This window comes from Eschrichtius robustus, chromosome 1 (assembly GCF_028021215.1).
Source record: "Eschrichtius robustus isolate mEscRob2 chromosome 1, mEscRob2.pri, whole genome shotgun sequence".
Taxonomy (NCBI): Eukaryota; Metazoa; Chordata; class Mammalia; order Artiodactyla; family Eschrichtiidae; genus Eschrichtius; species Eschrichtius robustus.
In genome coordinates this window covers 62,061,883-62,077,230 of record NC_090824.1, presented here as the reverse complement: position 1 = coordinate 62,077,230, position 15,348 = coordinate 62,061,883, and the positions used below count along the sequence as shown (strand labels likewise).

The window sequence follows — 15,348 nt, the reverse complement described above, 5'->3', positions numbered from 1 at the left end:
GTTCTACAGGAGTTGTTCCACATGTAGATGTATTTCTGATGTATTTGCGGGGAGGAAGGTGATCTCCGCATCTTACTCTTCCGCCATCTTGAAGGTCTCTTCCACCCTGTGCGTTTTGAGGCCTCCCAGTTTGGCTGGTGGGAGCAGACACTGTTCCCAGCCCCGCATGACTGCCCAGCGCTGATCCCTCGAATCCTTCGGACGGCTGTTTCCAGGCCTTGCTAGTTTCCTCATATGTGCTCAGGTCAGCTGAATACTTGAGGCGTCCCTCTGCAGATCTTCGGTGTCTCTCTCTGTGCAGCTCTCTCCTTCTCTGGTGCTACGACCTGTGAACTCTAGGTGCCTTGCCCTCCCTGGCCTCTCAGCTCCTTCTCAACCCAGGGAGCCCACTGGTTGAGGGAGTCCACTGGATTTCTCCTGTGTGTCCCTGGAAACTCTCTCAAGCCAGTGAGCTGGGGCAATCCATAGGGCTCATCTCATTTGCTTTCCATCTCAGGTATGACTCTCCCTCCTTGTCTTATGTCCAGTGTCTTAAAAATTGTGGTTTCAAATATGTTGTTCATTTTCTGTTCTTGCTGTTTCAGGCAGGAGAGTAAATCTGGTCCCTGTGACTTCATCTTGGCTGGAAATACAGTGGTGAACAAATAGACTTCACAGTATATCAATATAATCTTTCATGAGTTTGGTTAGCATTAAGCAGTCCTTGAGAATCTGTCCATGGAATAATGGTGTTTCTGAACCTGTGACGCTCAAGACTAGATCCTGGAACCTGGCACGTTGTTCCTGCCATCCCTGAGTGAACAGCTGATCTCTTTCTGAGGTCTTCATTTCCTTTTGCTAACTACAATACTAATTCTGTCTTCATTTGTGAAAGGGGAAGTTTCATTTATTTAGCATCAGTGACTCTTATTATTTTAATGATGAATCTCATTTCAAAGAATAAAGTACAGAAAAAACAACATTATCTGTTTCTAGACATTGTCTGTTTCTATACACACACACACATAATATTCAGAGAGCATATATATGTATGTATGTGTGTGTATATATCTATGGTCTCTGAATATTTTTTCAAAGTAAACTTTGATGACATACAATGAAGCAGTTTATGATGTATGAAACTGTTGCAATCAGATGATCATTTTCCTCACAAATCCTAAGATAAAGTATCTATAAAATGAGTGTTTTCATAAATTGTGTTGAAAAACTAGTGCTATCCATCTGGCAAAGATACACTAAACTCGAAGTTATACTTAAAAAGCCAACGTACTTACCATATGTCTCAATAATTTTAAGGTAAAATCTACTTGAAACAAGATGTCTGGGACACATACACCATATCCAGTTGCCCAAAAGTTCATCTGTTAACCATTGTTCTGGCAGGGAGCATTGCTTTTTTTAAGTAGAGACTAATTCAGTTTTGTAAAGCTCAAGTTTTTTTTTCTTCCGTAAAAGACTGTTCAACATTGATAAACCTTAATCCGCTTAACGTTTAAATTGTCTCCAACACACAGTATTAAGCAAAAATATTCCATGAAAAACTAATTATAGTTTACTTTATTTATACACGTAAAACTCTGAACAAATGAATATATTATTCCATGGAGACAAAGTGACTTTCCTTTTGAACAGGAACTATGCTCTGTTTGTTTACTTGGGCAATCTTTTATCAAGTGAAGCCATTTCATAATTCAATTCAGCCCTCTTGTGTACTTTGGTGAACTTTTTCCAGATTCTCTATTGCGATTCAGATCCTCTGCTTTTTTTTTTTTTTTTTTTTTTGATTCATATCCTTATAATGAAATTTGTATTGAAGTAATCATATAAAATCACAAAAACTATGGCAATGAAGAGGATGAATTTACAGAGGAAGCATGTTTTAAAGCTTTGCTTTCTGAATTCTAGACCTGAATTAAATCCTATTAAATCACCATTTTCACAGGATGTAAAAGTTTGGTGTCTGTGTAAATATGTTGGGGTTTTTTTAATCATAATTTTTAACTCAGTCACCCTCTTAATTAACTGATATAAGTATATAAGCTGTTTTTCTTACCTTTCAGGAATGTTGGGAATACAAATTGAGTAATGTATGTGAAAAAAGCTTTATGTCATTAGCTGGAAAGGAAGTCTTTCAGTCTAAGTTTATGTTATCCCTATTATGGAAAGACAAAGCCATATTTGGTGATGTCAGTGGTGTGGGGGGAGGGGCAATGCCCGTCAGAGCCACTGGGATCAGGACTTTTGTCCGAAAGAACTTATAAAAGCGCGATCAGATTTAGTTCTTTCTCCCCGGAGGTCCTGCTAGATCTCCATGTTCTTATCCAGATACTGAACCAGCAGGTAGTACGTAAACGTCCATAGTTATATGATTAGGCAGAAGCCGCATAGCACAGGGAGATCAGCTCGGTGACCACCTAGAGGGGTGGGATAGGGAGGGTGGGAGGGAGACGCAAGAGGGAGGAGATATGGGGATATATGTGTACGTATTGCTGATTCACTTTGTTATACAGCAGAAACTAACACACCATTGTAAAGCAATTATACTCCAATAAAGATGTTTAAAAAAAAAAAAAAAGAATGGAAATCAGTGTAGTGGAAGTAATGATTTTGTGCAAACCAGAATACAGAATTTTAACAGAGGAGACCAGGGGGGGAAATGAAGTTAGCACACCTAATAAATGCGCTATATGAGAATCATACACAAAGAAATATAATGTCTTAGTGTGCTCTGTTCATAAAATGAGACTGATTTAAGGAGAAAGGCTTTTCTACCTCGCCTCTCCTCTCCTCTCCCTCTCTCTTTCTTTAATAATTATTGCTCCAAAGGCAAAGTTATGAACTGCCTTGAGAAAAAGTCCAAGCTCTTTTGTGGCTGCTGTGGTTTGATTACATGAATTTCATTCACCACTGTGCTTTTTGTATAATTTCCCCATTAGAAGGGAATGCCTTTACCTGGAAAAAAAAAAATCCACAAATCAATATAGCAATATTTGAGAGACTGACTAAGTCTAATTATGATAAAAATTGTTACAATTTAAAAAATTTAAGATTTTTAAAAATTTAAAAATTTTTAAAGTTTTAGTGTTTTATGTTTAATTTCCATTAATGTCCCATAGTTTATGGTGGGATGTGTTGATGCTGAAGCTCTTACTACAGTCTATTTTCAGTTGGTGGGAAGGCGTACAATGTTTACCTTCACTGCTCTTTTTGGTGTTTCAGCCAAGATGGGTGGCAGAATTCCCTTGTAAAAACCGAACAACCTATTGGAGAAATAAAAAGATTTATATAAGTAAGGGAATTAGGAAACAGGTGATTTTGCCATTGTTTACGGATAAAGCAACTAATCTTAAAGTATTCCCAATTATTCAATGTAGCACATCAGTCATGAAATCTTCCTTTGTTTTAATTCTAAAGTGAAGAGATTATGAATTCTACATCTATGTCTACTATGACATTCAGAAGAGGAATAAATGATACTGAGACTGGAACCCCTTAGGTAAGTTGCTAAACATAATCATGAGTTGTACCTTAAAGATAAAGTCAACCCTCCTTAATCTAAGGAATCTTGAACTTATTTTCCCAGTTGTGTGGTTGGTAGTAACCTCAAGCTGTCTACTGTCTTGCATCTCCTCCCTGTGGTCACCAAATGAGGTTAGTGCTATACCTAAGCCCCCTAGACTGAAACTTCTGAGGCTAACCAGGTGATGAGAACCTCAATTTTAGGTTTACTAACACAGGGGAACTAACAAACTCTATGGCTGTGGAACTAGGGCTCCCAGCTCTGTCCTGAATTAGTCATAATTTTTTTAACTTCCTTGATGGAGATGGAAGGAGGTCAGGGAGGGCTAATTACAGGGACATACGTTGCTGACAGAAGAAATGTCAAACTTCCCTGCTGATATGCAATCTCACAGGGCATGGGAGAGCTATTGTTGCCAATATTGAGGGACTCATGGTTACATATTCAGACATTTTTAGGAAAAAAAAAGAATGAGTGTCATATGCTTAATGATAAGTTTTATAAAAAGTCACCACTTATTTCTCATTAAAATTTAAGATTCAAAATTTTAAATTTGTCTGTCCTGGAATCTTTACATATATATATGCTATACCCTCATTTAAACCTGAAAATATTTCAACAGAAGAGAATATTCTGCATCATTTTCTGAGATAATCAGTTTCCCTGGTGAACCCGTAAGTGGCTACAGATAAAGGCAGGACTCAATGTGTTCCTATTTTAGGATATACATTTAATATCCTAGAGAAAGCTGGAGCTTCTCTGATTGACCCATCAAACATCACTCCAGCTCCCTTATTTGGGTTCTGCTTCTAGCTGAACTTCTGGAACAATAACGTTAAGAATTTATTCAGATTAACCCACTGTGCCACCCAATCCAACATGGTGATCTCTTGCTCTTCCTCGATTCACTGGCTTACACAGCACCCTTCAGTGTGGGGAGCAAAAGGCTTTTCTTACAGCTTCTAATTGTTAGTTCCTTGAGGGCTAGGTGTGCACTACAGTGCTTATCCCAGAGTGTTTGTGTGTGTGTGTGTGCGTGCATGTGTTTGTAACCAGGACCCAAATATTTGTTAAGATTATGGATTTTATGAAGAGGAAGAAAGGGATCAAATGATCCCCTGATGTGGGCTTATTTTGCCCACTATTTTCAACCTAATGAATAGTACTAGCATTTGTATATAGGAAGTAAAGCAGAATCTGCTTTGAAGAACTATGGGAATTCATGAATTCCCCCCACCTCCTTTCCATTCCAACTACTGATGCCTGAAATTCACTTGTAAAACTGAAATACTCTTGTCATTTAAATTTCATTATAAATTAATTATTATATAATTTTCAGCATGAGAGTGACTAAGCATAGGTTTGGTCTTCCTAAAAGATAAATGTGATTTTCCTGAATAGAAGTTCTATATATATAATAAAAGACATTATTAGTTCTGTTCTTCTTGGGCTGATTTTTTCACATCTGGAAGATTATGTCTGGTTATAGGGGGGAAACAAAGAAGAACATTTAAGTAAGTAAAGCTTTTAGGACAGAGTGTCCTGGTTAACAGAGGTACTTGAAATCCCATACAACGGAGAACAGATATAGGACGAACAGTTGCTCAGCCTGGAGAAGAAACAGCTTAGGGACAAACATGATGAACATGATGGATCTTTTGAAAAATGAGCATGTAGGAAAGAGATTAGACTTTTCTGTTTGTTTCCAGGTGGTAGAACTAGGACCAACAGGTTCAAGCAGCAAGGAAAGACACATTTTTGGCTCAGTGGGAGCTTAATACAAGGAAGTACTTCTAATAATCAGAACTATCTGAAGATAGAATGGACTCTCTTGAAAAGTATGAGTTCCTTTTGGTGTGTGGTCAAGCAGTCCGGATGGCCACTCATCATGGATGCCTGAAATGGACATACACAGCAATGGAAGGATTTGAGGGACCTCAAGGTTGGTTTACTCCAATCCTCAGATTTTGGTATTCTAAGAAAAAGAACAAGAAGACATGGGAAAGCACTTTTCTGAAGAGGCAGACTCTGCATTACTTTAAACTTTCGCCTAACATGGAGCACTGCTTCTCTGGAGGACAGAAGTCTTATAAGCAACACAGAAGGTCTTCATTTTAAAAATGATGAGAGAAAATATTAAAAAGAGGTGTAAGGCAGGAGGGAAGAAAGGCAGCTGGGAGAACCATAAGGATTTAATCTGAAAAGAGCTGGGAGGTCCAGAGCCCTCTGCTTCATGTTGGCGATGCTTCCTTGATGCGTCCTCTTTCTCCTCTCTCTGCTCTGCTCCTTTCATGTGCAATCATCTTCCCCTCCCCCACCAGCTCCAGCCATCCCACCATCCTGAACTCTCTAATGAGGAATGAAGAGCTTTAAAGGGAGATTCTCAAGGACCATGGGCAGCGTTTGCTGGCAAATGGGAAGCTAGAACTATGTACTTCCTTGCATTATTTTTAAAGTATATCCATGCAGTAGTGGGCAACTATGGAATAGCCAGGCTGGCACCTCTTCTGCTGAGAATTGCCCCACCCAATTTTTTTTAAACCACTGGAACCAACGTATTAGTACAATATGATACTGCTTGTAGGCAGTGGTTGACTGGGCATCTCGTCAAATGGATCCAAGTGGTATTCTGCCTCTGTGCCCCAGTTAATCTGACCCAAGCAGTGCTTTTCTCCAGGATTTTGGAATTGGAATTGAAAAGGTCAGCCTCACTCTGTGTGGTTGAAGCTCTAAGATATAAAGCTAGAATATCAACAGCTGTCATGTTTTCTGTCAATCTGTAGTGATAAGAAAGAAGGAAACCATCGTTCAGGGAAACAAAGAAGCAAGATAGAGAAGTTCTGGTACTGTGAGTGTGATCCTGCTGCCAGGATTTCTTTAAGCCTAGTTACACCTTGACCCTTCTTAAATACTGACATTTCCCTTTGCTTTTGATCCTTTGAGACACCCAGTAACATTTATAATAAATTCCTTTATTTACTTACAACCCAAAGTCCCGGATCGGGAAATTGGCCCCTACAGCCAAAGTGGCTGCTGCTGTACCTCTGTACCACGCCCTCTCCCATGAAAAGCCTTTGGTCAGGTAAGAGTGCACTTGGGCCAATCCAAAGAGTCACACCCAAAATGTGAGCAAGAATGCAAATCAAAACTACAATGAGGTACCACCTCACACCAGTCAGAATGGACATAATTTAAAAGTCTACAAATAATAAATGTTGGAGAGGGTGTGAAGAAAAGGGAACCCTCTTACACTGTTGGTGGGAATGTAAATTGGTGCAGTTATTATGGAAAACGGTATGGAGGTTCCTCAAAAAACTAAAAATAGAGTTGCCATATGATCCAGCAATCCCACTCCTGGGCGTATACCCAGACAAAGCTATAATTCGAAAAGATACATGCACCCCCTATGTTCGTAGCATCACTATTTATAATAGCCAAGGCAAGGAAACAACCTAAATGTCCATCGGCAGATGAATGGATAAAGAAGATGTGGTATATATGTACAATGGAGTACTACTCAGCTATAAAAAAGAATGAAATAATGCTATTTTCAGCTACATGTATGGACCTAGAGATTATCATACTAAGCGAAGTAAGTCAGAAAGAGAAAGACAAATACCATATATCACTCATATGTGGAATCTAAAATATGACATGAACATATCTATGAAACAGAAACAGACTCATAGGCAGAGAACGGACTTGTGGTTGCCAAGGGGGAGAGGGGGTGAGGGAGGGAAGAATTGGGAGCTTGCGATTAGCAAACTACTATATATAGGATGGATAAAAAACAAGGTGCTACTGTATAGCAAAGGGAACTATATTCAATATCCTGTGATAAACCAGAATGGAAAAGAATATGAAAACAAGTATATATTGATATATGCATAACTGAATCACTATGCTGTATGGCAGAAATTAATACAACATTGTAAATGTAAATCAACTATACTTCAAAAAAATTTTTTTTAAAATGTGAGCAAGAGAATGTGGGTAAGGCCTCAAGCTGATGACATATTTTTCTGACTTGATTAGATAATTACTGGAAGTTTTCCTAATGTAAAGTATGATATACAGATTCTAAAAAACCAAAAGGACTTGTAATGTTTTATGAAGAAGATACTTTTTTTTTTGGCTAAAGAACTGATGTTTTTACTCACATGCACTGTTCATTCTGCCAATTTTTTCTGTGTTCATGTATTTTGGCTTGAAATACAGAGCATATAGCTTACCAGGACAATAAGCAGGGAAGTTAAGAGATTTGTGACACCCATATCAACATGCTTTATCCTGCTTACTTCCCAGGACATTCAGTCGACTCCCTGAATGAATGGAAACTGAGATTCTAATGTCGACTGGAAAGACAGTAAAACCACCACAGTGGTCTTAAGTTTTGACCCACATCAAGCCAACTGGAGAACTCTTTGGAAGAGACACAAGAACCAATGCAAGACCTCCCATAAAACTGTTGTATGAACTGTATGGAAGCCCTCACATATCGTTTCTCAGATTTGTTTCTTCTAAAAGTTGTGAGTTCGATTTTAACTATCCTGTGTAGGAAAATGTTAACTTGGATGTGTATAGACTTTTGTTGACATTGTTATGAGTAAAAATAGTCACATTTGTTGAATGCTTAATATGGACTAGCCACTCTGTTAAGAATAAATATATGAAGGCATATGGACATATTTAATCTCATCTAACTCTCACAACAATCCTTTGAAGTAGCAATAATTATTTTCTTCATTTTGCAGGTGAAGCCTGTGAGCCTATCACTACCGAACAGGGGACGGCGACTCAAATCAAGTTCCACTGTCCTCACAGTCTCTTTCCTTGACCACTGAGCTGTAAGGGTATTGTAGTTTTTCTTAAAATAAAATCATTTTTACAAACACCTTTGAAAAGTCAAGTTATTTCTGTTGCAAAAATATTTTGTCATTTCTTATTTTAGGAGGAAGCAGAAGAAGCAATTAAAAATCAGGTTTCTAGTCCATTTCCCTTCAATTCTCTTTTAAAGTAATATACCACACTACCTGCATAACTGATAGATCTGGGCTGAGATGAACAGGATCATTTTCTGGGAAAACTTTTGGGCTGTTTATTAAATATTTTCTATTGGATCAGATGAGAAAAAAAAAAAAGTAGGTCCTAGGATCAAATTTTTTTCCCCATAGGATAAAGTTTTGCCCTTAAGAGAGACACCAGGATAATTCTGTCAGTGTGGGAAAAAGTCAATGCATAGTTCAGTAATATAATAAAACACAGAAATATTAATACTAAATATTAAAATAAAAACAGTTGTTATCCAAAAAGTCAGTGGGGAGCACCTTTGGCTGTTGACTTAACAGATACCCTCCTCACCCCTCCTTGTTCCTTGAGGTGCAGGTATTCAATGTCCCCTTCTCCAGTCCAGGGGGTGAAGCAGAGTTCTTCAAACCTATCATGGTGGTCCCATTCCCTTACTAGTGAGTGGGTTGAGTATGGATATACGACCCAAGCCTAGCCCACTGTACCAGCAAAGAGGGAGGGATGCATGCTGCAAGTCTTGGATTTCTAGCCTAAGGAAAAGAGCACATAGGAAGAAAAGCCCCTCTTTTACACTAGATGTTGTCCTCACTGCATGAGATCCCTGTGTACCGCGGCCAAGTGAGACATCATTGCCCACAAGCTGAGCATGGCCATCAAAGGCAAATAGGACCTGGACCTTGATGACATCACTGGGCTGCTCAATGAACCAATCCTGGCATCCTACCTCCAGATTTCTGGTTATGTGAAATTAAAAATAAACCTTTACTATTTGAGCTGCTTTCAGTTACATCTTCTGTTAACCTACAGCTAAAAGCATTCTGATACAAACAGCTTTAACACCACCATTTCTGAAAAAGTCTTAAATTGTAATTCTTAAATCATAATCATAGTGTAGATAGTTGTTAAATGTTAAGCAAAGCACTTAGAAGGAGACTGTGAAAACCATTTTGAAAATGTTTTTACATTATTTCTTTCAGGAGCCTGTCACACGTTAAAACGCTACCCCATTAGGATGATTACTTGTGAAAGAGCCCCTACCCTGCAGACGGAATGTGGAGAAGTTCACAGGCAAAAATGAGGACGGAGCTCCAGGTCTCCAAAGCCATTCGATCATGATGGTTCCCATACTGATTGAGAGTTGTTATTCAGGAATATCGGTGACAAAGTATTACAATACTGGATCACATTTGTTTTTAATTATATGATCAAAACAGGCCTTGTATTACTTATGTACATCTATAAAATGAAGATCAAAACTGCATTGCACGTGTTCTTCTCAAAGACTCAGCTCACACATAGCTTATTTGAAATACAGATTTATGCCAAACCCTGCAAAATAATTTTACCCCTCATTTCCCCCCCAACCCCCTTTTTAAAGTGTGAAGCTATTTAACATATTGGGTGGCTCCAAGGTCATACACCAACTAGTAAAAAGATGTTGATTGTACAAAGCAAGGAGATGTGGAATTTTCTTTGAGTTCCAGTTGGTGGTTCATTTACAAAGCAAGAAGAAGCCTTCCTGCTGTCTCTCATTAGTAGGGACCAATTTTAGGTTACCTTGTTTAAGGCCCAAACTTTAGACCCTCACAAGAAACCAGACAGATCCTTAACGAAATATCTTGTACCTGACAACATCTTTAGTGCATTTGGAAGGCTGAAAAAAAGTTACCTGCTTTAAGTCAACTACTGAAATCTGAAGACTTTGTGGTAAATAGTGGGTAGACAGGAGAGGGCTTAACATTCTCAAAATTTGACTCAGGTAAAGAAATCAAAAAGGAGTAGATAAATCACATGTCCCATCTGCCCCTCATTTTTTCCCTCTGAGTCACCTCCTTGTTGGTTTTGCTGTTATTTTTCTAATTTAGTATGTAGAAAATGTTCATTTGGAAGTCATTTGTACTGTAGAGCTGGACTGCTCCTACAGGCGGGCTGGGAAATTTCCGAAGTTGCTAGGCTGGTAAGCAGGGTTTTGGCCTTAGGAGTCACAACATGGAATCTTTTCTTCTTTGCAGCTCCCAAGGAGAAAGGGAAACAGTGCAGCTGCTTCACACGTGACCTTTAGAGGGAGTCATACCTGTTGTCCATCAGAAAGGTTATCATAAAACTCAACTGATAGATTCCTGAGAAATGAGTGTGAGGAAACTGTGAATAAATTATTTCCCTCTTAAGGGAGGAGAAGATCAATGGACACATCTGCTGCCTGTGGAAACCAAAGCTTTCCCTGGTTGTTGGAGATGAAGGGTTCTGGGGCCCAAACTGCTGAGATTCATAACCTGGGTCCAGCAACCATCACACACCAGGATGGAGGTGCACATCATCCAAGCCTGAAAAGGCCAATTAAAGAAATGATTTCCAAGTTGAAAAGCCATTTTCAAAGCCACCTGCAGCACACTCACATGCAGCATGAGATGGATGTTTTCACCTGGATCCCACTTCTTTGCCAAAAACCTGGCATTCAGTAAAAGTCCAGAGCAGCAATAACTCTCACCGCTGAAGCATGAAATAGGAGCGACAGGGAAAGTGACACCAGATCCCCAGTTGGGGAAACTGGAAAACATTAACATGTCTGTGTACCTAACAGAGCACAATTACTACATTTTATTTTGTTTCAACAGTCAGGACCTAAATGAACATCACCATTCAGTTCTGTTCTGGGCAATGATCCAAGCTCATCTTTGGTACAGTTGATTTTGAAGCCTTATAGTCAATCATATCTTCACAACTTGTTCTTCTTTCAGGCTTCAGGCATCCTCCTGATTTCCATTTCTTGTTTGGAAGCCTTGAGTCATCTGTTCTGGCAACATGACCAACCCAAATCAGTCATTTTCTCCAAATTACATTGAAATAGGGATCTTGCTAGTTTGTTTTCTTCCTCCTTCTTTCTTTCACATAATTTTCCCTTTAAGGATCTCCTAATACAAAGCTGATTGAAGGCATAGAATATCCTCTTTCTTCTGCTGTTGTCAAATCCAAGTTTCTTACCCACATGCTGTAGCTCTGTAATTAAAACAATGAGGGTGGCGCTCAGCCCTGGGTTATGAGTGTATGGCTCCCATTGCTCGATGGGTCCTGTATCCCAGGGCAGAATTCTGGCCTTGACACTACACCTTTAGGGCATAATTCTGATATCATTTACACTCCACAAGTCTTAGCGGCTCACAGAATCCAAATGAAAGAGTGCAGTTCCATGGCTCTATTATTTGAATTATGTAGAATCTGCAATCTGAAGTTCTCAAAATTGCATGCATCTTGGGGCCATTTTCATTTAGGCAAAGGAGAGAGGGAAAACTAGATATCCTTCAAAGGAGAGGAAAAACAGCTTACAGAGAGTGAGTGACACAGGTTCTTCTTTTAAAAGCAGTGACTGAACTTCAAGAAAGGGCAACTTAAGGAAAATTTCAGCTAAGATTCTAACATAAAACTAACAAAACTTCTCCCTGCTTCAACTCATATCAGGTCTCCAGGCACAAACGATACAGTTATTATTTTTCATTACAGAGAATTCATTGAATTGAGTTTCTGCATATGGACCTTGGATATATTTGTTACCCCAAACCCTACCACTTTCATTACATGCCGTACGGAGGAATTCTTTAAAGTTTTCCTCAACGCACTTTTTAACTGAACTTTCAGTATGCTTTTACCACCACAATTAAACTTTGTTGATGTGTCTAAAATAGACTACAACTTTGATTTTCTAAGATACAAAAAATTAGTTTAGCTGTCAGTATCATTTAGGAGGTAGGTCCATGGCTCCATTCCCTGGAAAGTTGGCAGGATGTTCAATGCACCAAACATGTTGCACAGCTCAGCCCAGGGAAGGCATTAGCGTGATATAAGAACCAGAACCCTGATGGAAAACGCTAAGGAAAGAAAAAGCAAAAGGGATATTTGAGAAGCAACTCACATGGTAAATAATATGGGTAGAATGTGGTGCTAATTGCTCCATGAATCTATAAGTGAAGAGACACATTTAGAACTGACCATGCAGAAAGTGTAGTCATTTTCAGTTACAGCAGATTACCTTGCCTATGAAGATGAACATGTTTCCATTAGGGAATAAGAATCAAGTAAGGGAAGTCTTTCACTCATGTGGATGGTAACTCTGAGGAAAAAGACTCAAAAAAAAAAAAAAAAAAGCAACCAAAACAACTCTATTTCTTGGACTGGGACTGAAAACCAGGAAAAAAGGACCTGACTGTGGAGTCAAAAAGTCCTTTGCCAGCCAGCTCCCAGCTCTCTGCTAAATAAGTCCTGCTGAAGAAATTCCTTGCTCCATTCTAGTCACCCCCATCCTTTCACCCAATCCCCTTTTTTGTACTTCCTCTGTTTCCAATTTCTGTCCTCCCCATTTGTGAAGTCATCATTCATTTATTCACTCACTTATACTTTCAGTATATTTTGTTCCAAGCACTAAGCTAAACACCTTTTTCTAGGGTCAAATGTTGATAGAGTAGTTCTGTTGTCCCCAAATCAACTAAGACCTTAATTTTCTCCAGGAAGCTTTCTCTGGGATGTAGACAAATATCTTGATACTGCACCTGCTTGCAATATTTGACCAAGATGTTGCCTTTCATGTTACACTATGTGCTTGGCACTTGGTAACACTCAGATATTATATTGACTACACTGATATTCAAATAAGAAATGTATATACTTATGCATATATGTCTATACATATGCATACATATTTATATAGTCCATATACATAGATATGACTTGGTATCCATATTAACAGTCTGAATGACTTGTATATTTTTAACTGAATAGAGTATTATTCACGTGATTACCATATTTAATCCAGATTATAAATTGCTTTTTTTTTTTTTTTTTAATACGTATTTATTTGGCTGTGCTGGGTCTTAGTTGCAGCATGCAGGATGCGGGATCTAGTTCCCTGACCAGGGATCGAACCCGGGCCCCCTGTATTGGGAGCATGGAGTCTTAACCATTGGAGTCTTAACCACTGGACCACCAGGGAAGTCCCTATAAATTGCTTGACAATGGCCACTCCTGTTCTTTATCACCACCCTCTAGCATTTAATATTCATTTGATTCTACCTGTCAGTAAAGGCAATATGATGTAGTGGAATGTGCGCTCTGGAGCAACCCTCCTTGGGTTGGAATTCTTTTTTTTTTTTTTTTTTTTTAATTTATTTATTTATGGCTGTGTTGGGTCTTCGTTTCTGTGCGAGGACTTTCTCCAGTTGTGGCGAGCGGGGGCCACTCTTCATCGCGGTGCGCGGGCCTCTCACTATCGCGGCCTCTCTTGTTGCGGAGCACAGGCTCCAGACGCGCAGGCTCAGCAATTGTGGCTCACAGGCCTAGTTGCTCCGTGGCATGTGGGATCTTCCCAGACCAGGGCTCGAACCCGTGTCCCCTGCATTGGCAGGCAGATTCTCAACCACTGCGCCACCAGGGAAGCCCCTTGGGTTGGAATTCTAGCTCAACCATGTGTTAGGTGTTTACCTAGCATGAAAAACTGTTGGCACAAAAGGTGAGCAAATTAATTCTAAAAGATTACTGCCAGAATAGAGATTTTTTTTATGCCAGCTCTCTCTACAAGTGCTTATGGAAATGAGTTAGTGCATTGTTGTAAGTTGCCTGATTTTATAGCTTGACCTAGCTGCAGGGCTGTATATGACCACTGCTGGGGCAGAAAGCCTCAGTATTCAGAGATGTCCTTTACAAATGGAACCTTACCTAAGTGTGTGACCCAGTGCCTTAGGAATTCACACCCCGTTGTGGAATTCTGCTACAACCAAGTCATACATGTTTGAGACCAAAGATGCTGTGCATTAAGTAGGCTACTCCTAAAGTATAAGTCACATTTGGAAATGTATTAACTCTTTATGACCACCAGTTGTTACAGTAGGCTCCAAATTAATTTCTTGTAGTGCCCCCTAGTGGTACCAGAGTTAAATGCAACTCAACAACTGTCCCAACCCTGCCAAAGAACAAAGCTTTGGACCAGGGCATTTTGTAGGTTACAGATTACAGTCTGATTTAGCAGACTTTCAATTCACTAAATTAGGCTCCAAATGAACAGTATTATAACAGCTTGGACTTCTACCGGAATTGAGATTACTGAGAGAAACTTGAGAAAGAAAACCATCAATCATTGTGCTTAATGCTTTACAACTATTATCTCATTCAACTTTTACATGAAATAGATTCTACTCTTTCCATTTCATAGACAAGGACAAGAGACTCCATGAAGTTAAGCAACTTTCCTACTGGTCAAACAGCTTGTAAGTGGTGTAGTTGTGATAAGAACGAAAGTCTACTTGACTCTAAAACTTCTACCCTTGAACGCCGTGCTTGACTCCTGCGTCCTCAGGGAGAGAGTCAGAGTCAGGTCACTGAGAAATGTCATTCCACCTCCTGGCTCTAGTGCTCCTTCTGTGCCTGTGTCTCCAGTACTTGGGCCCCAGGTTCTGCTTGGTTTCTGGGAGGGGCTAAAATGCTAGGTTTTGAACGGAAGAACAGCTGAGCCAGGGTTTGTAGCCCCTCTTGTCATCCAAGTCCTCTGCACCAGTTTTTTAAGCACCTGAGTTCTTAGTTAATTGATTTAAACACAAGATAAACGGGTAGTCACCGAGCTTTCTGGATTTAATAAATCAAAGTCTATCTGTACTTTATGGATTTCTGGATGTGCACAGGCTTCCAGATCACTCTGAAAAATTGTTTCCTTCATACCACATTATTATCAATGAATAATTAAGGGTTAACTGTTTTCCTAACAAACTCTTTCTTTGTAGTGTTCTAGAAAACTACAAGTTGGATAAACTACATAGAAT

At 39.3% G+C, this 15,348-nt stretch overlaps 1 protein-coding gene across 2 annotated transcripts in view; it reads right to left on the bottom strand.

The window, feature by feature from the left end:
* The window catches only part of SLC25A21 (solute carrier family 25 member 21), a 514,375-nt gene that overhangs the window by 68,411 nt on the left and 430,616 nt on the right, over positions 1-15,348 (bottom strand). For both annotated transcript variants that reach the window (XM_068533042.1, XM_068532966.1), the window contains one exon: positions 3,194-3,260. In XM_068533042.1, coding sequence (XP_068389143.1) covers positions 3,194-3,260 — 67 coding nt within the window. The remainder of the gene's footprint in view (positions 1-3,193; positions 3,261-15,348) is intronic.